Genomic DNA, 26,233 nt, shown 5'->3' with positions numbered 1-26,233 from the left:
TATCCATGAATTCCATCTCTAAAAAAAAGAATAAAATTAAAAAGAATAAATAAAAGAGGTTATATGCAGACCTCCTTATTGGAATGCATCTTGCTCCTCTGTTCACCAGGCTTGCTTCATTAAAGCTTAAGTTTTCAGGCTTTACCATGATGGTTCTGAAAACCTTCATTTTGAAAAAAGGCCTGTTATTTATCCAGCCTTCCAAATATGACAGCGTAAACATTTAACATCCAGTCCAAATGTGACACAGCCTGAACATCCTCCTCCTCCCCAAAATGGTCACATGGTTAAAGAGTATCTAGCAGCCTTTAGGATGGGTTGGACTGCAATTCCTATTGTCCCAATCAAGATGGCCTATATTGTCTAGGAAGGACAGAAGCTATAATCTACCACATCTGAAGGACACGAAGTTGCAGAACTGGTGTGGTAAGGTGATTACTTTAAAACTAGTTAGCATCTTTCAAGTGATGCAGGCCAGATATTATTTGCACGCCATGATCCAATATTGATCCCTGTTGATACTGTCTGATACCTGAAAGTCAATCTGTTACCAAAACAGGCATTATTGCTTGCCAAGCATTAAACCCAGAAGACCAGCCCTACTTTGCTGCAACTTTGCCACCACCCACCGCAGCTTAGTTGCATGCGGCTTCACCCCTATAAAATGCCACGATAGCCAAGAGTGTTTGCAGGCATGCACAAAGACATATACTTGAGAACTTCTACTTTTATGCTATGAATTAATACCCAAGGCATCACTAAAAAGAGTCTCACTTTTTATTCAGAAAACATCTCCCTCCATTGTGAAAACATCAATGAGCAAGGATAACCTTTCTTGTTTTATGGCATTTCAACAAGATATGTAAACAGAATTGACCCAACCCATCTCTCTCTTGTGGCTGGCTGGTAAACAGCACGCACTTTGTGCCAGGGACTTGGGGAACGTCCCATTGTGCTATAACTGCTTCTACACAAGAACAGCTGTTAATCTGCCTCCTGCTGGACAGTTTATCATCCATATATTTATTTATTTCTCTGTAAAACTGGAACGAAGGACCTAACTACATGTTTCAGGACAGATGAATGTAAGTCATCCAGTAATGCATATGTGAGTGTTTTCAAAATGAACAACAATTGCAGGAATCTAAAACCATGAGTGAAAAGGGAAGAAAGATTTTGTTCCTGAAGCTGCCCACTCAAAATTTGTCTCCCAGCGCACACAAAGGTAACCCCTTTATTCTCAGAAAAGCAGCTGAGGGGAATGAAAAGACTGGCACATTTTCTGTAGGAACAAGCAAAGGAAAAATCTTAAGTGTCACTGTTCCCTGCTCATGTTTTTTCTGTGCTCACTTTTCACACTCATCTTATGTAATGTCTAATTTAGTTTCCCCAAGGCAAATCTGATTAAGTTTAATTAAACTTACTTCTGTGTACAGAAGACTACAACTCAAATATCCTTTTGGCAGACCAAAAGAGCCAGTTTGGTCTAGTGGTGAAGGCTCCAGGCTAGAAACCAGGAGACTGTGAGCTGTAGTCCCGCCTGAGGCATGAAAGCCAGCTGGGTGACCTTGGGCCAGTCGCTCTCTCTCAGCCCAAGAGCCAATCAGGCGTGGTATGAGAGTTCTAGTCCCGCCTGAGGCATGAAAGCCAGCTGGGTGACCTTGGGCCAGTCGCTCTCTCTCAGCCCAAGAGCCAATCAGGCGTGGTATGAGAGTTCTAGTCCCGCCTGAGGCATGAAAGCCGGCTGGGTGACCTTGGGCCAGTCCCTCTCTCTCAGCCCAAGAGCCAATCAAGTGTGGTATGAGAGTTCTAGTCCCGCCTGAGGCATGAAAGCCGGCTGGGTGGCCTTGGGCCAGTCCCTCTCTCTCAGCCCAAGAGCCAATCAAGTGTGGTATGAGAGTTCTAGTCCTGCCTGAGGCATGAAAGCCGGCTGGGTGACCTTGGGCCAGTCCCTCTCTCTCAGCCCAACTCACCTCACAGGGTTGTTGTTCTGGGGAATAGGAGGAGGAAGGAGTACTTGGTATGTTTCCCACCTTGAGTTATTTATAAAAATAATAAAGGCGGGATAAAAAATTTTTTAAAAAAGCCATCTCTATTATAGAGATTTCCCCAGTGATAAATCAGCTTCAACATTACATGTACCAGTAAAGAAACCAGGTCTATGAACTATCTAATTAAATAAAAATCTTCAGTCATTAAGAACATGCCCATTAAATTTAAAATTAATTTACACCTTCATATGTTCTCAAGCAGGAAGTCAGAGAATAGACATTGCTTCATCACATTTCAGCACAATGTTTGAACGCTGTCTAATAAAGAAGTCAAAATAAAACTTACACAATGTAATTCTACATCATTTTTTAAAGAGTCTTGAGGAAGTATCTCTCCTGAATTAAAATGCAGGGCTTTTCTAGAGAAATAAGAGAAGTATGTTTTGCTGTGCCCTGTATTTATTAAAGGGAAAATAGCGGAACTAATCATCCACATTTTCTCCATCTTCATGTCCTCCAATACGGTAGGTAACTTTCAGAATGTACATTTAGATGCCCAACATGTGGTCTAACACATCTGGAGGGCATGAGGGATGGTAAGACTGGTGACAGCATTTTCAGTCCATTCTGTGAAAATGTTGCAATCTAGCCGATACATTTGCTCCACTCACTTTTATTTTCATTCCTATAAAAAGGTAATTCCATTTTTTAAAAAAATACAGAAATGGAAAAAAAACCTGGCTGCTTATCACTTAAAATATTTACAGCATCAGTAGTTTTATACTCAGGTTCTAAAAAACCCTAAAATTATACACATACAAAGCCACTTAAGTATAAAATATGTTTAAAGAGCTCCTTTAAAATCAGAATGGAAAAGGTAACACAGATAAATGTGTCTTCTTTGGAATCATCTTCAAAATTATGGGGAAAAAAAAATAAAAGGCAAGGAGATGCCCATGTGGTGTCCAATGAAAGAAGCAATTTCTTTCTGTCTGCAGTATCAGGGGATCACGTATGAAGTGACCCTCTTTCCAAAATAGTACATTCAGAAATATATAGCTCTGAAATTTAAAAGGAGTACCAAAAATGTATTTAAAAATGTCTGTAATACTAAGAATCTTAAGGAATCTTGGAGAATCTTAGCCTGCATGTGATGAAGATGAGCTAAGACACAGAGGGGTGACCAGGTGAGGTCAACCTGTTCGTTTTTTATGGACGCATAGATCCAATACAAATGCTGCTCCATTTCATCTCTGGGTCCTCCTGAATAAAATGATGCTGGCAACGAAGAGTGTTCCTGTAGCCATTCAAGACACAGAGTCTCTCATATTCCAGAAACAGTGGAGAGAATTAAACCACCAAACTTTCTCTGCTGACAGCATGATTCTGTAGAGGAAAGAGAAAACCAAGGTTAATGATACCATAAAGATGCTCTCCTCCAGTATCTTAAGAACCATTTAAGATTAACAGCACAAGATTTTTTAAAAAATATAAAAACACACTGGCTATAAACACACAAACACACATTTTGCAGACAGGCCCCAAGGTGCAAACACTGGCATCTGGAAACAGGACCTCACTGAGACATAAGAAAAGATACAGATACAAATAGGAATAGGAATAGAATAAACTTCTATATGAGATACATCCCCATACGGGGAAAAAAACCCTTTGCTGCAGCAGAGATAGCTATGCAGCTTAATTCAATCTCAAGGGCTGGGGCTAAATCCTAGGAAATTGGCTCTATTTATCCCATGCATAAAATACCGTCACTGCATTAAGCTGTGGTTTGTCTGGTCCCGGCTTATTCAACAAGGCACAACTGGGTGGGTTACACTGCATTAAGTAAAAACCAACCAAACACGAGACGACTCAGGATGATGCATGAACCCATTCATACACCCTTAACAACGATGCAAATACTTTGCTCAAATGAGCAAGTGCCTGATCCACGGCATCTCCGTTTAAAAGGCAATACAATCGTGCATCCCCCTCCCCATTTTTTGGTCTCACCCTTCGCAGCTTGCGGTCATCCTTGCTACGGGAAGATACGGATTCAGTCTCTGTATACGGAGGTGGTGGTGGTGGAGGAAAGCCATTGCTATCTTCATCCCGGTTTTTCCTGTGGCCAGATCTCCCGCTAGAGGCGCTTCCATGATCCAGGTCTTCGCGGCTCCCTGCCCGCTGCTTCTTCCGCAGTGCTTCCTCCAGGAGCCGGTTATCGTAATGGGTTCGCTCCACGTCCCGCAGGTCATCCCTACTTCGACTCCGGTGTCTGCCGTAGCGCTCAGAGTCATTGCGGGAGTCGGGGGAATAATCACGGCGATGCCATTCGTTATCTGAGCCATGTTGACCCCGACTTCTGGGCCGGGAAGTGTAGGAGTCCCGTTCAAAGTCATCTAGAGCATCCACCGAGCGGGAACGTGGGCGTCGAGCACAGCTTCGCAGTGGGGAGTCCTCATAACGGTCACGCCAAGGGGTGGGCAGCAAGCGTCGGTTCTCACTGCTCCGTATACTTTCCTCCTCCAAGTCGCTGATGGGAGACATGGCCTGGCCACGCAGCCGTCCCAGCCCCTGCCGCAGCTCGTAACGCCGATCGTCTTCATGCAGAGAGCTTAGTTCGCTCATCACAGAGGCTGGAAAGCAAAACAGCATCATCCGTTCCCATCCCAACACTAAAGGGCCCTCTGCCATGACAACTGAGTGGAGGATCAATTAGGCACACTCTTGCTCCTACACAGAGAAGGATCCCACCAAAATACCTTTCTCAAGCCTCCCATTGGGCTGCCCTGGGCGGGTGGGGTCAAAGTTGGCCAGCTCCTTCTCCATGTAGTAGAGCACCCGCATGGAGTCATCCTGCTGGTTGGCTTGGATGCGATAGCCACTGCGTACAGCTGGGGAAGAGAGATCACGAGCAGGCTTTAGGACACAGGGCTGGTATTTTTTTATTATGACGGAGCCATAAGCCTTTGGGAGGTTGTCAAACAGGTTGGCAACCATGTGACTCACCCACTACTGTCACCTTTCCAACTGCCATTAAAATTGAAAGAGGAGGCAGGACCTTCTCTGTTGTAATCCCCCTTGTGCTATGCACCACGTGCTGCTGGTTGCAGCAGATGCAGCTGGTGGCATGAAGCATGGGGGTTAGTTATCTCTTGCTTCAATAGCAGATTTAGAGTTAAATGGGAAATCTCAAGGCAAAGAGGGTATGCCTGTCTCTTTGCATGTTAAGAGAAAAGAACTCCCTGCTGGGCTGAGAATCTATCTCAAAGACCCGGCTTCTGGCCTCTTCTACTCTCTCAACTGCTTTTAGAAGCTCAGACAGTTCATCTCTTCAGCACTAGGACTCCAGCCGGCTGATGTCTAGCAAAAGCTTGCGTGAACCCCTTTGCCTCAAGAAATGCCTCAGGTGCAGCTCTTCCAAAGGCAGCTATTCTGGCAAGTGTTTGGTTGTGTTTTTTTTAAAAATCAGTTTGGCTTTATTTTATAAAGCATAGATGTTCTGGACTTCCCCCTTGGCCATACTGGCTAGAAATTCTGCGAGCAGAAATCCCAACCTCTCTGCATGGCACCAACTGGAGAAAAGTTTTTTGTCTACTCCTGTGCGGGAAGGGCACATCTGGAAATTCAGATGCAAAGCTAGTGCCATTCCATGCACCAAGCATTACAAGAGTGTTTCCTATTCTGTGTAGCAGGAAGAAGAATTAGCACCACCCTCCGTTGCAAACAGCTGGATCAGCCAAGAGGAGCAACATGACCAGTTATTATAACCCCTCCAGTGAAGAAAATGTTGAATCATCAGTGTGAGCAGTTTCCCCACAACCAAGCGTGCCTGATCAAACAGAAGCACAATATCTAAGCAAACTTTCTAACTCGGTACTCCATTCCGCGTTTCTTACCAGCATTTGCAACACTATCAGTATCCCTCAGGAGGGGCACCTGGGAGCTGTTTCCACCAACTGCAATGCAATCAAAAAAGAGCAGAAAGTTTCCATAAAAGGGCTGTGGCATGCAACCAGGAGTAGGCAGGACAAACTGCCCACAGCTGCACTTCTGAATCCTGCAAGTGTTCACTAGTAGTGGCCTGCAATACAACACTGTAAGCCAGTGTTTCTCAACTTTGGCCACTTGAAGATGTGTGGACTTCAACTCCCAGAATTCCCCAGCCAGCATGGCTGGCTAGGGAATTCTGGAAGTTGAAGTCCACACATCTTAAGTCGCTGAGGTTGAGAAATACTGCTGTAAGCTATGCTTTCACTAAGCACATTACAAGCCCTGACAAGTCGTCAAATTAGAGGCTATATGGTCTAACTTTCTGCTTAACGGAGGAGATCCAGGGCTGGAACAGAAATCACAAAACCAAAAAAATCTGCTGCTTTAAGATTTCCAAGGAGAGACAGCCCTTCCCTTCCCCGAACTAAGTATCAACTGATTCCAATTGTCAAAACAGATCTAGCATTAATGAGACTCAGAAGAGGCATCCAAGGACAATTCAAAACGTAAACCAGGAGACAGCTCAAAAGGGTTAGCATCAGAGCTAGCACAAGGTCTTTTAGACTGTTAATTCCACTAGCTGGGAACTAGTTGTGGGGCAGCATAAGTTCAGTTGAGAGAAGCCACTTACCTGAGCTGGCCCGGTCATAATCCACTCCATAACCATTGTACATTGGAGACATTGGGCCCATAGGGATCATGGTGGGTGGGGGAGCTGGCTTCAATGGATTGCTGGAGGCATATATACTGGGTGCGTAAACGCTGGGGACTCCAGATGTTGCAGCTTTCCCTGCTACATAGACTGGAAAGACAAGATTTCCAGATAAAGATCTGGTATTTGCTGTTTTAAGAAATGTTGCGTGTGGCAAGGTGGTGTGGCCCTGCAGGACACTTGGCTGGGATTACAACCCACAGTTATAGCCATTAACCTTGATACAAGAATCCCAAACGCAATTCAAGTTCTTTACAGTCTTCTAGGATTAATAATAGTGCTTTTTCAATTTAACGACCCTGGGTTGGGTGTGTGTGTGGAGGGTAGAGTGGCAAGGGATGCAAGGAAAGAATCACAGAGGATTGATACTTAAATGTTCTTGGGAATCCCTCTACGTTTGATTGTAAATTAAAGCACCAGAAACAAAATAGCCTAACTTTGAACACACCCTGAATACACCCAGTTTAGGAATCCAGATAGCCAATTGCAATTCTGTCTATCACTATAGTTCTGGGCAGGTTGGCATCAGCATACCCACCTCCCTCCAGCCTTGCCAAGCATTCTTCCCCTACCCGATGCCCTCTAAGTGTGCTGGACCAACTTCCAAATGTCCAGCAGCTAGGCAGGCAGGGGATTAGAGCACTCACAACCCAGCCCACCTGGAAACCCCCAGACTGTGGAAAATGGGGAGTATTTTGCCTGAACACATACGAACAACTTGCAGACCAACTTACAAGCAGAAGAACCTGTTCCTTGAGACAAACACAAGAACTGCAGCGATTCTGAGAAGATCTTTTGAACCACTTCCAGGGAAAGGTGAAACAGGGTCTGTAAGTGAAACTTACGTGCTTCGGGGCAGCAGCACCTCTCTGGGCAACAAGGACATCGGACATAGCAGCAGCAGGTATGGGGGCAGCACTGGCACCAACAGATTCCAAGGAGCAGGAAGACCAGAAAGAAGGCCAGCACAACCAAGACCACAAAGACCCAATCTAGGAAGAGACCATGGAAAGTAGCCCTTAGAGACACAACCAATGAGGCCCATTATATCAAGGGAGTCAGCTCCTGTGGTTTGTTAACTTCTACCAGGAGTTATAAAGATGGGCAGAATAATCCCAACATCTCCCTAACACAGCCCTCCGTTAGGACTTCAGCACGAGTGTTTCTGCTCGTAAGTATTGCTATGAGAGAGTAACAGTGGTCACGGAATTGGTATGACTGTGTGCTTTCTTAAACTGCAACCTTTACAGCATACAGCAACCTTCTCCAACCTGGCTTGGCATTATCCTGCAGCCAGGATGATATCTTAATAGCCTGCTAGCTGGTATCGAAAGGAGTTTTAGTTTTAACTCTATGCACTGCGTGCCCTGTTCTGGAAGGCTGCAGTGGATGGAAGACTCCAAAAACACAGATAAGGCTTCAGAGAGTCCTCCACTTGAATCTTCCCAGTGGAGCAAAACCCCAAATAAGGGAGCCCCTGTAGGCTTTAAGATAACAGTCCCTATTTATCAAAGGATGGGCAGACATCTGGAATAAACGGATCTGTTCAGTTGGCCATCATGCCATTTCAGGTGTAGTTTCTGCATTCCTCTTGATATGCTGATTTTGTTTCACTTGGACTTATCCCCTGTGATGGATAATACTGATTTGGAGCATTTCCCCCTTCCCCCTCACCATTTGTAGAGTATTGGTGTCAACATGGACCTTACTGCAGTGACAATTCATACTCCATGACAATGTGGAAAATGTCTACCTCTGGGGGAGTTGAAAGAGCATTTCCTAAGCAGGACCTGTCAACCCCAACCTGGGAGACTCTTGACCTCAATTTACACTAAGCAGAAAGGTAATTCAATTGGGTGTAATCCAATGGGGCTAGAGAACAAGGGCATAGGATTGATCACTACTCCAGAACTCAGAAGTGGCCTGTCCAAACAAGGTACCCCAGCACAACCCAGCTTGTCATGAACAGTCAGTACAGGAAGGGATGCAGCACATCCTAGCCTGCATGCCAAACATCACAGAAAATGAGAGGTATGCAGCAGACTATGGACTGCATTTGTAACTCAGCCAAAAGCTCCACAATACAATATCCCTGTACTAAAGCCCACATTCTTGCAATAGGGTCAAGGGGCACCTTCTTACAACATATGAGGAGAACAGAAAAGTCTCTGCATTGTGTAATAGCAGCAAGGTCACAGTAGAAGAGGAAGGAAGACAGACAGACAGACAGACAGGCAGGCAAGCATTTCAGAATCCTTTGCATTCCAAGCACTTCTACTTCTAACTTTGAGAAATTCAAGAAGAGGAAAAATTGAAATAATAGGAGTGAGGTCAACCCCTTCCCAACCATTTAGAAAGAGAGCATGGAAGAAAAAGGCAGTACCTTCCATATGCCCTATCTGAAAGCCTGGCAAAAGCTCTGAGACACCGGAGGACTTGCCTACAGAACAAAACAAAAAACAGGAAAAAGTTACCGATGTATCTGGCTGACACAGAGATAGTTCTTTCTGGGCCAGAGATATACTGGAAGGGGTCTTCATGGAAGGCAAAAACTAAATTGTATCCCAGTATAGTAAAGGCAGCCAGGAGTTCTTATAAAGAGTTGGATTAAATACTACTAAAAGTTAGCAAGGCATTTACAGAACAGCAATCAGCAAGGATGCATGATACATTTCCTTTCTTTTTTAAGCAATACTATATCCATCTTGGCTCCTTCATTTGCTATCCTCACTTTGTAATTCCCCTGCCTTATCAAACCCTCTAGATTATTTTTCACTCTATTTATTATTACTTGCTCTTTTTCTCTGATGCATTCCTCCTCTTCATTTGACAGGTTGGGATTACTTTGTCAGCTTTTTGTTATCTGTAAACTTGTTTTTAAGGAGCTTTGTTTGGTGTAGTGGCTAAGGCATTAGGCTAGAAACCAGGAGACTGTGAGTTCTAGTCCCACCTTAGGAACAAAGCCAGCTGGGTGACCTTGAGCCAGTCCCTCTCTCTCAGCCCTAGGAAGGAGGCAATGGCAAACCACTTCTGAAAAACCTTGCCAAGAAAACTGCAGGGACTTGTCCAGGCAGCTTCCGAGAATCAGACACGACTGATTAAAAAAAAAAAGTTAACAAACCAAGTGCATGTGGGCAGATGGACCAACCAGGAGCTTTTAAACACTTTTGCAAGGATGACTTAAGAAATGGCTCCTGCCTGCTTCTTCACAAGCTTTCTCCTTTGCAAGCCTTTCTTCAGGAAGAAACCAAAGTTTAAAAGTAAACTGAGCAACAGAGGGATGGACAGACAGGATTCTGCTCAGGCAACTGGACAAGACTTTACTCTTTCCACCCCAAACACACTTAAACACACTCTGATCTTTAGAGGTGGACACAGGAACAAGCACCCTAGAGTTTCAGCCCAGACTCCAAAAACTCAACACCTGAATTACTTCCCAAATACTGAAGGTTTGGGAGTGGAGTCCACTTTTTGCAATCAAAAGATTCAACATCCACCCAAACCTTTAAAGCCAGACAGTTGCCTGGCCTGCCACTACTCCAGTACAGTTAGTCCTCATTTAGCAACCACTCATTCAGTGACCATTTCAAGTTACAATGGTGTTGAATAAGGAGACTTATGATTGGTCGAACTTGCAGCCTTCACAGCATCCCTGTGGTCATGTGATCATGATTCAGCTGCTTAGCAACCAGCTTGCAATTATGGATTGCAGCATCCCGCAGTCATGTGATCACCATTTGCAACCTTCACCACTGGCTTCTGACAAGCAAAGTCAATGGGGAAGCTGGCAGGTCACAAATGGTGATCACATGACCGTGGGATGCTGCAACCTCACAGGATTCACCTAATGACAGCAACTGGAACTGCCATCCTAAGTCGGTGCTGTCGCATGACGTCACGCTTTACAACCATGTTACTTAGCGACCGAGTTCTCGGTCCCAATTACCATGGTTAACTGAGGACTACCTGTATCCTTCTTTACAAGCAACTGCTCTTATCTACCATGGATATCGTAACATTGGGCTTAGTAGATCTACTTAATGTTTCACTGGAACCCTGCATGGAGTCCTGTTGCAAAAGAGGCTGAATAAGCAAATGCCAAACTGAAGAACCTACACCTCTGACACATGGTCAGTCCAGGAATTAATCAGCAGTAGATGATCCACAATTTGCACACACATCCTTTCATGCATAGCATCTCCGCTCTCCCCACAAGTTTCCTTGAGTTCAACAGCCTAACTTAAACGATAAGAAAAACTGTGTCATTGCTGTTCCACACCAAGAGTTAGAAGCTCTTGCCAAGTTGGTACAAATCATTTGGAGAATTCTCACTAATCCTACCAACCTTCTGCCCACCTTTGTTGCACAATACAGTCCTCTCAATTATTCAGTTAGTCAATCTGGCTGGCCTATAGTGATTATACCCAAGGCCGTTTTCTGTTCTTTTCACTACCAGTTCCAAACCTGTATGTATAAATGAACTGGCCCTAGGGAAAGCACAAAGAAGAATGCACACTTCCTGCAGCGATGGGTTATCCACACAAGCAAGCCATAATTACTTCAGCCAAGAAGAGATGAGCATTTATATATCAGTTTATCCTTAGCTAAGCTTACAGCTTTCACCTTCCAGATATGAGGAAAGGTGAAAGATGACAAACCGGGTGCTTAAGCAGAGCACTGCTGAGATGGGCGGCTATAGAAATCAAATGAATAAAGAAATATATTTATTCTGTATTTATTTTATATTTTAACTGTTTGAATTGTAATTGTTTTAATTGTTTTATAGTTTTATTGTTGTAAGCTGCCCAGAGTCACTCGCTGAGATGGGTGGCTACAGAAATCAAATAAATAAATAAGCCAGGAAAAGCAACGTGCATACACACACACAGACACCCTTACAGAGCAGAATGTTTGAAAGATTTCTTTCACAGATATTGCCATACATTATTTTACAACGATTTATCCTGGCACAACCAGACACACCCTCCACTGCAGCTCTCAGCAGGGTGTTTGGCAGAAAGAGAACAGGAGACGACATTCAATCCACAGAGACTCTGCTATCTGAAAGGAAGCAGGTCGTCCCCTCACTGCTGCTAACATGAAGCCCAACCTCAAGACAACAAGGCTGCACTGAGCTGTGCATTAAGGCTGCCCCAAGGCGTCTGAGCCTCTGCTTGCTCTGGTCCCTCTACTGGGAAGATCTCACAGAATTCTCCAGGAAGTATGTCGACGTCAACATTGTGTGGGAAGACAATCAGGTCACAAGCCTGAAAATGAATGGCTTGCAAACCAGGTTGCACCAGCCAGGACTTCAGAAGTTATGCAGGGTCATACCAACAATCCATTAAGCCCAGCATCCGACATCCCACAGTGGCCAGGCAGATGTTTCAGAGAAGCTTACCAGCAAGGTATGAAAGCCAATAGCTCTCCCCTGCTTTATCTTGTCAGTACACAGATATACAGCCTTTAGGCATGGAGGTTTCATATAGCTAACGTAGTGAGAAGCTATAAATATCCCTTTTCTACTCCGTTAGGTTGTCCAATCCTGCTTCTAGCTTCTTTCTATCAAATATTTTATATATATCAACATCTGTGAGCAGAGGGGCCTGCTCATATGGGTTACAATCTATGAATAAAATATGTAATTGTGGATTTTAAAATATATTTTTTGTAGTAAATTTTATTAAGTTTACAGAAAAAGAAAACTACAAAGAAAAGAACTACAAAGTAAGAAAAAAACTAAAAAAAGTGCAAACACACAAAAGAAAAAAATTTCAAATTTACAAAAGATGTGGCTTCTGACTTTTAACAGCAAGGATATACAAAAATTTCCATAATCAATCTCTTACTCTATATTAAACCAAAACACCACATTATTGCTATAAGACATTCCACTTTTAATACATAATAAAAATCACTGAGTACAGTTACTCCTCCCCCTTATATTAAAAAAAAAGTTCATATAACCTGCTAAACCTCTTTACACCCTCCAAAAGATAAAACATATTTAATTATTCCCTTCCTACCACTATTTATTGCATTTCTGTCTACTATAATAAGAATCAAATTAAAAAGCACATAAGTTGTCTGCTATTATACTTAATAATTCAATTTTAATAATCCCAAAAAACAGAGACAATTCAAAACAGTAATTCCATATCTTTAAAAGAGAATAAAGCAAACCAGATGAACATTCTTCAACCCTTATCCCACTTCAAAATAAACCAAAGGAGTTACATATCCCCATAATATGCACAGAGCTTTCCTCTTGAAAGAATCAGCCAGCCAAACTTCCTCCCTCAAAAAATTCCAGGTTCTTTTCATGGCATTCCACCAGGTGATCAATTTTACTTATGGCTTGCAGATCATTCTCTCCCTTAGATTTCTCCAACTCTATTATCCAATCTTCATCCAGCAGCTCGATAAAAATCCCAATCTCAGTCTTAAAAAAATGTTTCTATCACACTTAACTTCCTCATTTTCATCCACCACAACCCCAACTTGATGGCACATTTTAGATCTCATAAATGTCCTGGATATCTTGCATAAAAGGTCGACAGAAGTCAGAAGAAATCTGTTTAAAATCCTGGTGAAAATCAGAAAGAATCTGTTTGAAATCCTCCATGTCTCACACAGTAGATTATGGCGCCCCCTAGTTGCTCAGCCAGCAAAATTTGAAGATATGAGAGTGAAATAGAGAGTTCTCAAGGGAAAGTGAACAAAAAGCTGAAGGTTCAAATCAGCTGATTCAACATGTAGGAAAATGCTAATATCCTCAAATTTAACACAACAATAATAACAAGAAGACAATTGTTTAGTCTGAATCTTTAAAATTTCCTTTGGAAGGAAAATAAAATCCAAAACTCAAAAGAATTTAGTAATCCCAAAAATAATGCTAAGCACCAAGAGAACCAGCTTCTCCTCTCTGTAGAAAGCCTCTCTTGGGGTACATATGCTTAAAAAAAAAATACAAATTGGTGATTTAGAAATGGGGTGGCCAGTCTTAGTGACCCTTTATGGCTACAGCACGGCTTGGAAAGTGATGAAATCCCCGCCTCTCGACTACTCTTACCAGTCAAATGCGAAACACTATTTGCAATCTTCGGGCTGCAAGCAGCCATCCAGAGGACAGATGGGATGATTCCAGGTATTCTCCTTAATCTGGAGAATGTTTTTGGGCTTCAGGAAACCTTCCTGAGCCCAATAAAGGTACGTTGTCAATTCTGCCCGCTGAACCAGCAGGCACAGCCTTTCAGTCCACCCTTCCCACCAGAAGCCGATTTTAAAATATATTCTTGAACAACTCTTTCAGTTTCATATACTCTACCCAAGGGATTCAAATATAATGTGGAAGATAAACTTCAAAAATGATTTTTCAGTGCCATGTTTAGAGCATAATTTTAAGAGAGGGCATTGGAAGAAGAGGCTAAAGGCAACCGTCAGCATTTCCATTGATTTTCTGTCTTCTGGATAGGTAATAGGCAAATGTCTGGAGTGTCTGGATGACAGACAATTGCCATGGTGGCTGAATTTTAAGACAGATGCAGTGCAACTGGGCCTGAACTTTTCTGTAAGGCCTCTGGTTCTGGAGCAAACATTCATATTCTGAAGACTGCTCTTTTTATCCCTGGCATTTCCAACAATATCTCTGGCAGGGGGCATTCAAGGTTTGGATGCCCTACATAGCTCTTCCCTGCTTCTAATGATAGAGAAGGATACTCATAAAAAACAAGCAAAATACATGCAGATTTGCTTATCACACACTAACTGAAGAGCACCATTTTTAAAAAGCAGCCAGTGCCACAATTCTCACAGCCAGGACTAATGTTATAATGCAAGCCAATTGGCATTGCTCATGGAAAGGGGAAATAAAACAACACTGGCCTTCCACCACTCCCCACCTCACCCCCACCCAAAACTGGTTCCTCTACTGCAGTTTTTCAACCTTGGCAACTTTAAGATGTGTGGACTTCAACTCCCAGAATTCCCCAGTCAGCATGGCTGGCTAGGGTATTCTGGGAGTTGAAGTCCACACATCTTAAACTTGCCAAGATTGAAAATCACTCCGCTACTGCAACGAGCTTAGTGTTTCATGGGCAGACTCTATAAGGAAAGAGCCTGTGTGAAAATAAAAGAAAGCTTAACCTGCTTCAGAGAATCCAGCTTTGTCTTGCATGCTGGCAACTGTTTTAATGTGGAGTCCTTGGTGCTCTCTGAGCTTGGCTGTTTGCTTGCAGATGTTTCATTACTTGACTAGGTAACATCATCAGTGCTAGTGAGTGTGGGGTTTGCTCCCTGTTTATATACAGTGGTTTGCCCTGTCAGTGTTGGTGGGGGTGTCTTTCCTCCATGTACTTCCTTGATTAGGGTATTGTTTTCTGCTTGTTTTTTTTTCTTCCTAGCGCTTTTCCCACAGGTACAGTATCCACTTTATTTCCAGATCAAGTGAATGTTGAACTGTTGGTTGCAACAGGAATTATCTGATCAGCTTGTCAAAGCCTGATGTCGTTCCTGCTTGACTGTTTGTCTGGTGTTAATTCCTGCTTATCTGAGTGTAGGCTGCTGGAGGGGATGTGTTCTGGTCTTTTTGTTTCCTTCTTAGCTGTTTTATTGTCTCTTCTGAATGGTGTGTAAATGTTGTTTACCTCTATGTGTCTGTTGATGGCTGATTTGTCTGAATGCCAAGCTTCCAGGAATTCCCTAGCATTTTTGGATTTAGCTTGGTCTAGGACGCTCAGTTTCCCAGTTGAAACTATGGTTGAGTCTGTCCATGGGTTGAAATGCCTGCAAGCAACAACCAAGCTCAGAGAGCACCAAGTTCACCCCTGGGCTACAGAGATTCTCTTCTATTGGAATTCTTTTAATGTCTACCAGAGAATACAGAAACATCCCTGAAAAGGGCAATTTGCCCATACCTAATGTTGAGTGTGCTCAGATACACCTGGGGTGTGAAAAAAGATGGCGACAGAGGGAGAAATAGCAGCTTGTGCTATTGCAACAAGGCATTGGGACTGATGTAGCTGGAAATTAAGCAGACAGTGAAAGGCCAAGACAGAATAAGGGAGACAAAACATTGCTGAAATCCCAGCAATGAAACATACATACACCCTGCCTCTCAGGCTAGACCTATACAGGCAGCAAAAAAACAAAAAAAAGAAGTTGAGGATTGTAGTGCCGCAGTTTAGAACACAAATGGTTGGGAGTGGGAAGATGGTAATCATAACATTTCCCTTGTATTTAAAAAGAAAAGAAAAGCCAAATCTGTAAACAAAAAACAGGTTGGGGGGAGAAAAACTGCAGCTAGCTTTCTCCTTGTGGTGCTTATATATGTGTTTCACACTACTGTGGCCATGCTTTGCTTAGCCAGATATTGGTTCATACAACATGCAAAGCCTTAAACCATGATTTACAAACTAGAGTGGCTGGGTTTGCCCAATATGCTATGCCAAACCAAACAAACCATACTATGCTTTGGTGCATGTGTGAACCTAGGCTGTGTGCATTTGTGCATGAACAATAAAGACACTTTTCTTCCCAATAATAGGAGCTGCATGCTAAGAATTCATTCCTTCTGTGGGCAAAACCAAATTTTACCCTTTTAATGGGTGGGAGGTGATGTTGCCAGTTTTGCTGAGCAAGATCCTGTTTGCCACCCAATGTGGCTTCCCACCTTTGGTGGACTAATGTAATTAAGATGTCCTGCTCTCCTTCCTATTATTTGCATGCAATAAGAGCGTTCTCACTTACCCAATACAATAAGTTCAGCGTAGTCTTCATTGTTGCCTTGCAAGTCTTGGGAAGACGTCACCGTGCAGTAGTAAACACCACTGTCCCCCCAAGCAGTCTGCTCTATGCTGAGGTCAGCATCTACAGGAAGAAAGAAGGCAATATGACTGATCAAAATGGAAGCCAAAATCAGTTTCTCAAATTGATGCATGTTCGTCATTCTTCATACCAACTCCCTACACCTTTGCTCAAGGTTACACCATTGCAGTACAGATAGTCCTCAACTTACAACCACAGTTGGGACCAGAATCTCCATCTTAAGTCATAAGCCAAGTCACCATGTGATTGGACCCAATCTTACGACCATTTTTACGGCGGTGGTTAAGTGTGGTGCTACTAACTTCTTTAAAAGGTATCACTTTGGGGCTGCTAGTTCTTTCTTCATGAGGCTATGTGAAGATAAGGTAAATTGTCCTTCAAGTGAATCTCATCTCCTGGTGACTTCATGAATGTATTTATGCCACCCAAAGTCACCTTGTTTGAGTTCGGTGGCCTTAAAACTCTAGTCAATAAATAAAATAAATATTTAATTTCCTTGGCCACAGAACAGTGGTTTGCCTTCTTCCAGGAAAGTTTTTCAATTTCCCAGTCTAGCCTTCACCTTGCAAGTTCCTGGCTAACATACTAATCGGGCCTAACCCTGCTTAGCTTCTCACCCCAAACAAGACATTTAAATTCTCAGTGCCATCAAGGGAAGTAAAAGTCCTTCAAAGCACCCATGGACTTCTCTATATGTGAGGAAGAAAAGCACGAAATAACAGGCTTCTGATTTGTACACTGTGAAGCCAGATATACAGGGGGAGAATGACAATGTTATATTTGCCCAAGTCAGTGGCTCTCCAGGGAGCAGATCTCTTCAGACCAGTGTTTCTCTACCTTGGCCACTTTAAGATGTGTGGACTTCAACTCCCAGAATTCCTCAGCCAGCATGGCTGGCTAGGGTATTCTGGGAGTTGAAGTCCACACATCTTAAAGTGGCCAAGGTTGAGAAATACTGCTTTAGGCTTAAAAAGAATAGCCACTAATGATTCAAGGGGGCATAGGGCAGGGGGGAGATGAAAATATTGTTAGCATTATCAGTACAACATACTAGTGATGCAGCAGTAACCAGCACTGATTACTAGGCAGCTGTTGGTATGAAATACCATTCTCTTCTCTTGTAGGAGTCAAAAATAAGAGTTTGTCTGAACAAGAGAACTATCCTTGCTTACAGGATGTTCAGCTGAGCTGACTTAATCCTATTTTATGCAAACATTTCAAGAGAGTGGCCCCAAGTAAACCTATGTGTGTGGGTGTAAGCACAGGCAACATGGCAGGGATTGTTCAGAATTGCAATCAAATGCATCAGGAAGGGTGATGCAGAGCGAGAAGAATTTGCAACTGTGATGAATATATGGAACAACCTGTGAAATGTTTCAGCAAGGTGACTAAGGAATATATCCACAAAACATATCAGAGGGCCACAGTCTCAAGAGCAGACACAAAAATCAACAGCAAAACTGCTCAGAGGGTCACATGTGAACCTGTAATTGAGCAAACAGATCCATCCAGTTCATGATCTTTCAAGTTTGGCATCCGCAGGGCTGTTTGCTATACCTGCAAATTTTGTTAGCACAGGGCAACAAGACCTGAAAATTAGGTTCAGCCTTCCAGCTCAAATTATATGTCTGAAAGGGGCCTTCGTATGATTAAATCAGAATCATAATTTATTCCTTTCAATCTATTGGCTTTGTTGCAGTTTTCCAACCACCACTTTATTTTCCCCAGGCAGCAGTTTTGCTTCAGGACAGTACCCTGCTATATAATTAAACTTTCTCATGGGGTGATAGTCTAATTATAAATAAATAAATACATCCAACAACATTGACAGTAAGGTTGAGTCAACAGGTTATAATACTTCAGATGAGGAAATGTTGCTTTAAAAGTCATCATGGAAGCATAAACTTAGTCAATGTTGTTCTTGCTATGATTATCATCAGCCTGAATCAATCCACTGCAGGATGAAGGCCTCTTCATTGAAGGTTATGGACCATGAGCTACCACTTTGGTCCAGAGCAGGTTTGTATAGAGATGTTTTTTGACCTCCCAGTCTGGGGCTGAGAGGGCATGACTGGCTTCCATGCCTTGGAGAGAACTAAAACCTGGGTCCCCCCACTCCTAGTGCAACACCATGTTGGCAGGAGGAGGAGGAGCAGCAGCAGCCACCTAGTATCAAGCAAAAAATATGCATGTTGGATTTCCAGTACAAGGAGTCCTCGCTTAACAACCATTTGTTTAGTGACGGTTCAGACTTACAACAGTGCTGGAAAAAACCAATCCTCACACTTACAACCATTGCAGTGTCCCCACGGTCACGTGATCACGATTTGGGCACTTGGCAACCAGTTTGCATTTATGACTGTCGCCGCATCCCATGGTCATGTGATCGCCATTTTCAACCTTCCCGGCCTGCTTCTGGCAAGAAAACTCAATGGGGAACTGCATGATTCACATAATGACCACACGGTTTGCTTAACAACCACCACAAAAGGTTGTAAAATCAGGTCGGATTCACTTACTGACCACTTCGCTTAGCAACCGAAATTCCGGTCCCAATTGTGGTCATTAAGTGAGGACTACTTGTAGTGCAATACTCTTTCTGTGAGAGATGTTCAAAACATTATTCCCACAACTCTAGCCTAAAAGTTACAGTCAGTTCCACTACTTCTCATTCTACAATCGCTACCTGCTCCTCGTACAATTATGGAAGATGTATAGAAACATAGATAGGTCGTTATTTTTCAAAACCCAGGAAGATGTTCACTGTGTATTCTTGCTCTACCACTTTTGCCATGTTTAAACCTTATTCCCCTTTTCCTCCCTAAGAATAAAACTCTGAGCAAGACTTTAATCACACTAACAATTAAAATTCCGTAGCAAAGCCAAAAACCAGATTTCTGCTGGGTGAATGACTTCTAATGAGGAAACCTCGGGTTCATCATGCCTGCTTGATAGCATCTAGATCAGCAGCAAAGAAGCACATAAGACGGTTGCTTTTACAATATGAGTGTCATATGCCCTAGACTTTAACCTGATTTTATATGTTTCCGTTGGAAGCGAACCGGATATTAGAAAACTCTGAGAGGATGAAAGTTGCCCTGCAAGGATGATATTAAGATATATATATGGCACTTTAGCCGCTCACCAGGTTTTGCACACCTGAATCTGTTCTTACAATGGTAGAAAAAGAATATAAACAGGGAGAATAAACAACAAAATTAAAAAACACACAACAAAAATAGAGAATGTCCAAATGGAACATTCATAGCATGAGTCAAGCCTTGCTAGGTCTTGAAAGAAAAGATCCTGTTAATCACACTATGATTTTGGGGACAGGGGTTACACAGTAAGAGAGAGAAAAACACACAGCACTTTTAAATCTGACCATTAGTGCTTGTTTTAGAACACGTTATCACAGGCTGTGGGGTTTTGCCATGGACTTTTGACCTGCTAAATTTGTCAGTGTTGTTCATTCTTGTTTTGAACTTCCTTTCAAGTCCTTGCTATAGTTATGAAAAACAACACCCAAATTAAAAATGAAGTAATATTCACTGAGTCTGGCAGTGGTTTTCTGACACACAACACATGGGACAAAATTGCAAAAGGATTATGACGAAGTGGCTAAGTTTAGTTCCAACTGTAGGAAACTAAGAGTGAAATATTTATAGCACAATCCCTCATAGATTAACCAAGAAGCCATCCCATCATATATTTGGAACTGAAAGATTTTAAGACTACTGTACAGATTAACTGAAAAAACAAGAAGAACCATCTGCCTATTGCCTACACTAAGGCTGACCAGAGATCTGGTGCAAAACATCTGGAGGTTACCAAATTATCTTCTCATGGAATACCATACAAGGCATTGCTCAGCTAAAGTCATTAGAGAGAGATTGTGCAGCTTGAGGCTGAGTAGATTTAAAGCAAAAATACTTCATTCCACTGTTTAGAAATATGTTTTCTGAAAACATTAATAATGGCTGTGCTTTAGGGCTAAGGCAAGAACGCTCTGTGGGAAAGTCGAACTAATATTGTTCATTGCATTCCAACACATGTAAACTTATTCTTCTCCAAAGGAAACTAGGGCACAGGGAAGTGATGGAATCTGGCCACACCTATTTGTTCTTTAAAGAGGAACCAAAGAATTCTGGTATTTTGCCAAAGGGATTTACAGTATTTTATTTTTTAAAGGCTCCTTCATGGAAATGTTCATGTAATTTTCCTGGCTGCAATATGGAAGAGGGTTTGTGATTGCCTTCTTCCAGAAATCAGGCTTCACTTCCCAATCTAGCTTACGGTCCTGGGAGCCTCTTCTGGTCTACCACCCAAATACTAACCAGGTTCAAAACTGCTCAGTTTTCCAAGTTCAGCTGGATGCTGCAATCTCCCTTGGACATTTTTTTTTAAAAAAGGAAGTTGAAAAGCACTAAACCTGATAAAATAGCAAAGGTTTATATCCTCAACAGAAGGGAAAATTGGACCAATCAGCTGAATGTCTATTATCTTAAAAAGTGAGTTTTACCTGACATTTTTTTAGCAGAGCAGTAGTTATTTCAATTCAGAATTTTTAATACTTCTACTCTCCAACCCAATTTAGTCACAGCTTCATTTTGAAAAGCCTCTGAATTCAAGGGAATGTCAACGCTCAAACTCTCAGGAATGCATTTATGACTTTTTTCAGCAAAATCCTATAGTTATTCCTGCAACATTTCACAGCAATGCTTAAAACAGTGATACAAATACTATCATCATATCCATGTGGCAACGGAGAGGAAAGGGCACCAAGATTAGGAAAACAGACCCAATGGTAGCTCACAATCAGAGTAAGACAACAAGAACCATAATACGCCTCAGCCAACAACACTGACCTGGTTTACATGTCACAATAAACCAGAGTTCTGGGTTTATGGTATAAAAAACAAGTGTGATGGTTGCAAAGCCTTAACATCTCAAAAGATGTTTTGGGATTTGTAACATAAGGCAAATCATAGCAATGCACCAACCTCCCAATGTCACAATAAACCAGAGTTCTGGGCTCTTCACACCCTTCTGGAGGCCATGACGACTTTCATTACAGCTGGGATTGGTAAACATGGAAAACTGCACAGCTCAGAGAAATGCTCACTCATCTACCTGCACCTGTATTAGTAATAGCTTATTTTAAAAAAAAAAACAACTTTCATAAACCTTCCACCTGGAATTCTTGTTTATTCTCTCTGTCTCACCAACAACCACAATAGCTATTTTATAGACTGTGAGCCAGTATTTTGGTATCCTATACATACCATTAGTGATAGTGATGCGCCGGCCCTGGTAGAATTCCCCCAGGGTTACTGTATTTCCTTGCTTGGTGGCCACAACTCGCACCGTCCTGGAATTGTCTTGACATTCCACATAAGGGTTGTATCCAGGATTGTTTGCTTGCAGCTGGTTGTTGAGCTGGCTCTCCTGGCTGCTGGGGTTAAAAGCATCAGCCAGGCGGCTCCGACAGTAAGACTTGTATTTCCACAAGACAATAGGTGGCTGGGTTGCTGTCGTCTGGTAGTTGCATTGTAGAGTCACAGGTTGAAACAGGATGACTACATTGAAGGGATTCGGCACATTGACCTGCATTGTAGTTGCAGAATCTGTAGATTGGAGCAGACAGAAGCAAGGGAATGGTGAATAGCAATATTGTGCCTAAATACCACACGCTTCCCCTCTACAGCATTCCTTCCTACCATTTATTAGATGTCAAGACAGCCAGATCTGGCTTATCTAGCATTGCTTCAGGAACATACATTGAGTTAAGCCACTTGGGCTTCTCTATTTCTTCTCAGAAGAGAAACCATTCAGCAATTGAACCTCGAACAGCCCAATGGACACCCACAGTTTCTGCAAGTTCAGAAAATATACACTGGTGATTTGATCTGCTAACAGAATCCAAAGGAGATGGACAAGCCAGGGAAATATTAAAACTCCCTGGCTTTCTATGAACCCAAAGGACCTCTGAAGTCTTAAAGAGAACTGGAAAGCTTTTGGCATCACAAATGCCACTGTGTACTTAATCAAGTAAAGAGTTTCTCTTTTTCTACGGATAATGGAGAATTGCCCTAAAGAGAATCTACCGAAAAGAAGGAAACTTAGATGTTCCTCCCACAGGCAAAATAATTATTTTGCACTGAATTTTATACATAGCCCATGCCTGGCTAGACGAAGAGATGAAGATTTATGATCCATACAAACCTTTAGAAACTCATCACCCCCAGCCCATATGGCCTACAGCCATGAGGATTGTGATCACTTAACACATGTAGAAAACACTACTTTGGAGAATCTACTCCAAATGGAGATGCAGAATTTGGAATGAAAGGACTGGATTTCTTCACCATTTTGATAAGCCTTGGGAGTGCCTTATTCCAAAAATAAGTACAGATAGTTCTCAACTTAGGACCATTCGTTTAGCGACCATTCGAAGTTACAATGGCGCTGAAAAAAGTGACTTACGACTGGTTCTTGCACTTAAGACAGTCGCAGCGTCCCCGCGGTCACGTGATCAAAATCCAGGCAGTTAGCAACCAACAATGGTTGCTATGGTTGCAGCATCCTGGGGTCACGGGATCGCCATTTGAAACCTTCCCAGCCGGCTTCCAACAAGCAAAATCAATGGCTGATTAGCTAAACCATGAGGTAGTTTGCCTGGATTTGGTTTAGTCTGTTGTGTGAACCCAACAAAAAATCAAAACAATGTCACAAAAGACCAGCTACAATAAACTCTCCAAATCTATCTATTTCCACTGACAAGCTTGGAAGAGCAAATCAGCTTTTATTTGGTGCCTAAAAAGATAGACAGTCATGCTCTGAATTACACTTTGGGGGACAGTGTTCCAAAGATCAAATGCCCCTCCTAAAAGAACCCTGTTTTTATGTACCAGCCACCCACAAGGCATTTTCCACCTTGGCAAATAATGGCAAGTTTTATTTTGATGCTGGCTTTTTTTTTTAATTGTCCAAAAAGAAAACCCTTTTCACTTTTCTACTTTCTAAGTTTCATTCTGACTGATACAAAGCAAGCCTTTATGCATATCTCATGCTCATATTCTTCCCCACTCATTTTATTTGTCTTTGTGGTTTCATTCCAGCCTGAAAAGGGGTTGGTACTAGGATCAGTTTCCTCCCACAAAGGACCTGCAGTTTCGGCTTGTGTGTGTGTGTGTGTGCACGCACGTGTGTCACAACCACCGCTCCAGTCTGGATCAGTCATCAGCCTTCCAGGAAGAAAAGTCTAGTAGGGCACACCTACAAGGTTCAAACAAGAGATCTTGCCACAGAAACCAAAACTTCCACAATTCCTCCACAAATACTTCTCCTTTTTCAGAGGACATGAAGCCAGAATGGCAGAAAAGGGTTAATAGCTGACCAACTACAATGATCAAACCCTTCCCTTCCATGGGCTGTATGTTTACCTTGGAGGAAAGTGATGATATGCAAAACACCACACACCCTGCCATGTGTTGGTCAAGAGGCAACCTGTCTAACACTGGGATATGAAAAACGACCTAAACAAAGTCCACTAAAGGAATTATTTTGGCTTCAAGTCCTGCATTTCAAATGCTTTTAACACTGTATAACTACTACAGTTAACTCTTCTAGCCTCGGGACTTCCCGAATTCCTGAAATGCTGGATGTTGTGGAGAAGCTGTATCTTGGCTCTGGCTGGAGAACTTCACCGCCATACTTTCTGTCCTTAGATGAGTTGGATAACGTTTCACTTTCCAGCATCAGTACAAGCATGAACAAGGAGAAAGCCATGGTTTCTTATAACCATCCCATTTCCTTCCCCAGGGGGCCTACTGCTTGTTCCTTCCAGCAGGCAAAAGACCAAGGCAGATGACAAACAGGAAAGGGGGGGAGGGGGAGCAGGAAAAAAAAGGCTTTCCCCTCCTTTCTTTGGGCTATGAGCCAGGCAATAGTATATGCTTAGTTCAAGAGACCTTGAACTAAGAAGAGCCAAGGACACCCCCCTCCACCCCCCATGAAGAGGAAGCCAACAAGCTAGTTTCAATCTGAAAAGATGGGCTCAGGAAGGAGTGGAAAGACGTAACAGCCAGTATGGTTGATGAAAGTGATTAAGGGGCTGAGAAAACCCAGATTGAAGTCCACCCTCAACCACAGAAACTCACTGAGTGACTTTGGACTGAGCACTGTCCCTCAGCCCAGCCTACTTCGCAGGGTTGTTGTTAGGGGGGACTTGGAGGGAGTGCTATGTATGCTGCTGGTGGAAAGGTGGGATGTAAATCTAAGAAATAAAGACAGTGATGGTGTGAATGTGGAAACAGCCGATGTTCTTTCACACAAAGCACCCTTACAGCCTTGGGTCACTGCACCAGGCGCATTACCCCATTTGAGTGACAGCATCATCACACGCCTCAGACACCCATGAGAATAAGTCACTGCATCCTACACTCACCCAACCCACCTAGCCAAGTCCATTAACAGTCCCAAAAGTTGCGTTCGCACAACGCGCTATCCTCGGTTACTTTTAACCGGGGTCATGTCAAGTAGGTTCGCACCCTGCGTGAAAACCGGCCCCTCTCCGGGTACAGCCCAAAGGGATGCTTAGCCTCAGAAAGCGGGTTCATTCCGTAACCCACTTCAGCGGGTTGCGCGCGCGCGCGCGCAGCCAACAGGTGCGGGTCTGCTTTGTCCAGCAAAGACGCGGCTTCCTCGCGTCTCCAGAAAGCCGCACCGGCGGCCGGAGCAAGATCCCACCGAGCCATGCCCGGGGGACGAGAGGGGGCTGGGGGGGGAGGAAACGAGACCCTTTCGGATCCCCCCGCGGCGGAGTCCGCGCGGGAGAAGCAGTGGGGAAGGCGATTGGTGGAGGGCGCCTGGCGATCGCCCAATCAGCTCTCGAGCTTCCTCTCCCCCCCCCGCGCCCTAAGCGGGGGGTCCCCGCAGGAGTCTCCCCTCAGAGAAGCACGGAGGGGCGAAAGGGGGGGGGTTCCCGTCCCCAGGGGCGAGGGCGGGAATCCACATTTCGCTCACCCGCTTACCTAAAATCCAGGCAGCGCCCAAGAACCACAGCAGGGGCAGTCCGGCCGGCCGACGCGTCCGCCGGGTCTCCATTTGCCAACCTTTGTGCGGACTTTTCGGTCCGCTCCGCGGGCAGAGAGGGAAGGTGGCCGGGATAAAAGCTCCCGGACTCGTTCGTTTCCAAGCCCACCTCGCTCTCGGGGCTCTTCGGCGGGACTCCGCAGCCCGCCCCGGTTCGCCTCCGACACTCCCAAGCGCCGCGTCCCACTCCGTGCGCGCCTCAGGTGCTGCCCTGGCGAGAGGGAGGGAGCCTCGCCCAAGGAACGGAAACTACCAATTCCTTCAGGGAAGCGGGGAGCCCCAGCTGAGGCTAACTCACGGGCAAGTTTTTTGCGGAAACCGACTCACTTGTATCATGAACGCAGGTTCACTTGAAGGGCGAGCTGAATAATGAAAAGGAAAACGTAAGGGGAGGGAATATCAGCTTTGGGTCTTCCCCCTCTCAGGACGATGGTTAAGCCTCAAGGCGTTCTTGAATGTATTGAGAAGGAGCCAAACTATTTGGGAAAATGGGGGGAGAGGGTGAAGAGAAACTTTGCGAAGTCTCTCTCTCTCCTCCCCTTCTCAAGGAAAGTGAGCTCGCCCAAGTACTGCCTAAGAGTTAAAAACGCAACTTTCAAATACCAGGAAAGGCGAA

At 43.6% G+C, this 26,233-nt stretch overlaps 1 protein-coding gene across 3 annotated transcripts; it reads right to left on the bottom strand.

The window, feature by feature from the left end:
• Positions 1-766: 766 nt before the first annotated feature.
• LSR (lipolysis stimulated lipoprotein receptor) lies at positions 767-26,043 on the bottom strand. Of its 3 annotated transcripts, XM_063311696.1 has the most exons (10): positions 25,557-26,043; positions 21,807-22,148; positions 16,444-16,563; positions 9,080-9,136; positions 7,542-7,688; positions 6,616-6,786; positions 5,891-5,950; positions 4,754-4,885; positions 4,005-4,627; positions 767-3,377 (listed from the first exon to the last, which is right to left on the bottom strand). In XM_063311696.1, the coding sequence occupies exons 1-10, from the start codon at positions 25,627-25,629 to the stop codon at positions 3,342-3,344; spliced, it is 1,761 nt and encodes a 586-aa protein (XP_063167766.1). In that variant the 5' UTR covers positions 25,630-26,043; the 3' UTR covers positions 767-3,341. The 3 variants fall into 3 exon arrangements, with proteins under 3 accessions (XP_063167766.1, XP_063167768.1, XP_063167767.1); XM_063311698.1 differs by lacking the exon at positions 4,754-4,885; XM_063311697.1 differs by lacking the exon at positions 9,080-9,136 and having other exon boundaries at positions 25,557-26,042.
• Positions 26,044-26,233: the final 190 nt, after the last annotated feature.

The sequence above is a fragment of the Candoia aspera genome, chromosome 10, assembly GCF_035149785.1.
Source record: "Candoia aspera isolate rCanAsp1 chromosome 10, rCanAsp1.hap2, whole genome shotgun sequence".
In the NCBI taxonomy this organism is placed as follows: Eukaryota; Metazoa; Chordata; class Lepidosauria; order Squamata; family Boidae; genus Candoia; species Candoia aspera.
This window is presented reverse-complemented; position numbering and strand designations above follow the sequence as displayed.

Excerpts from the sequence above, each read along its gene's own strand:
- LSR (XM_063311696.1), bottom strand. The coding sequence starts at position 25,629 with ATGGAGACCCGGCGGACGCGTCGGCCGGCCGGACTGCCCCTGCTGTGG. Across the intron at positions 7,689-9,079 it reads TCAGATAGGGCATATGGAAG|ATTGGGTCTTTGTGGTCTTG; the intron begins GTACTGCCTTTT and ends GTCTCTTCCTAG. Across the intron at positions 4,628-4,753 it reads CAATGGGAGGCTTGAGAAAG|CCTCTGTGATGAGCGAACTA; the intron begins GTATTTTGGTGG and ends TTTGCTTTCCAG.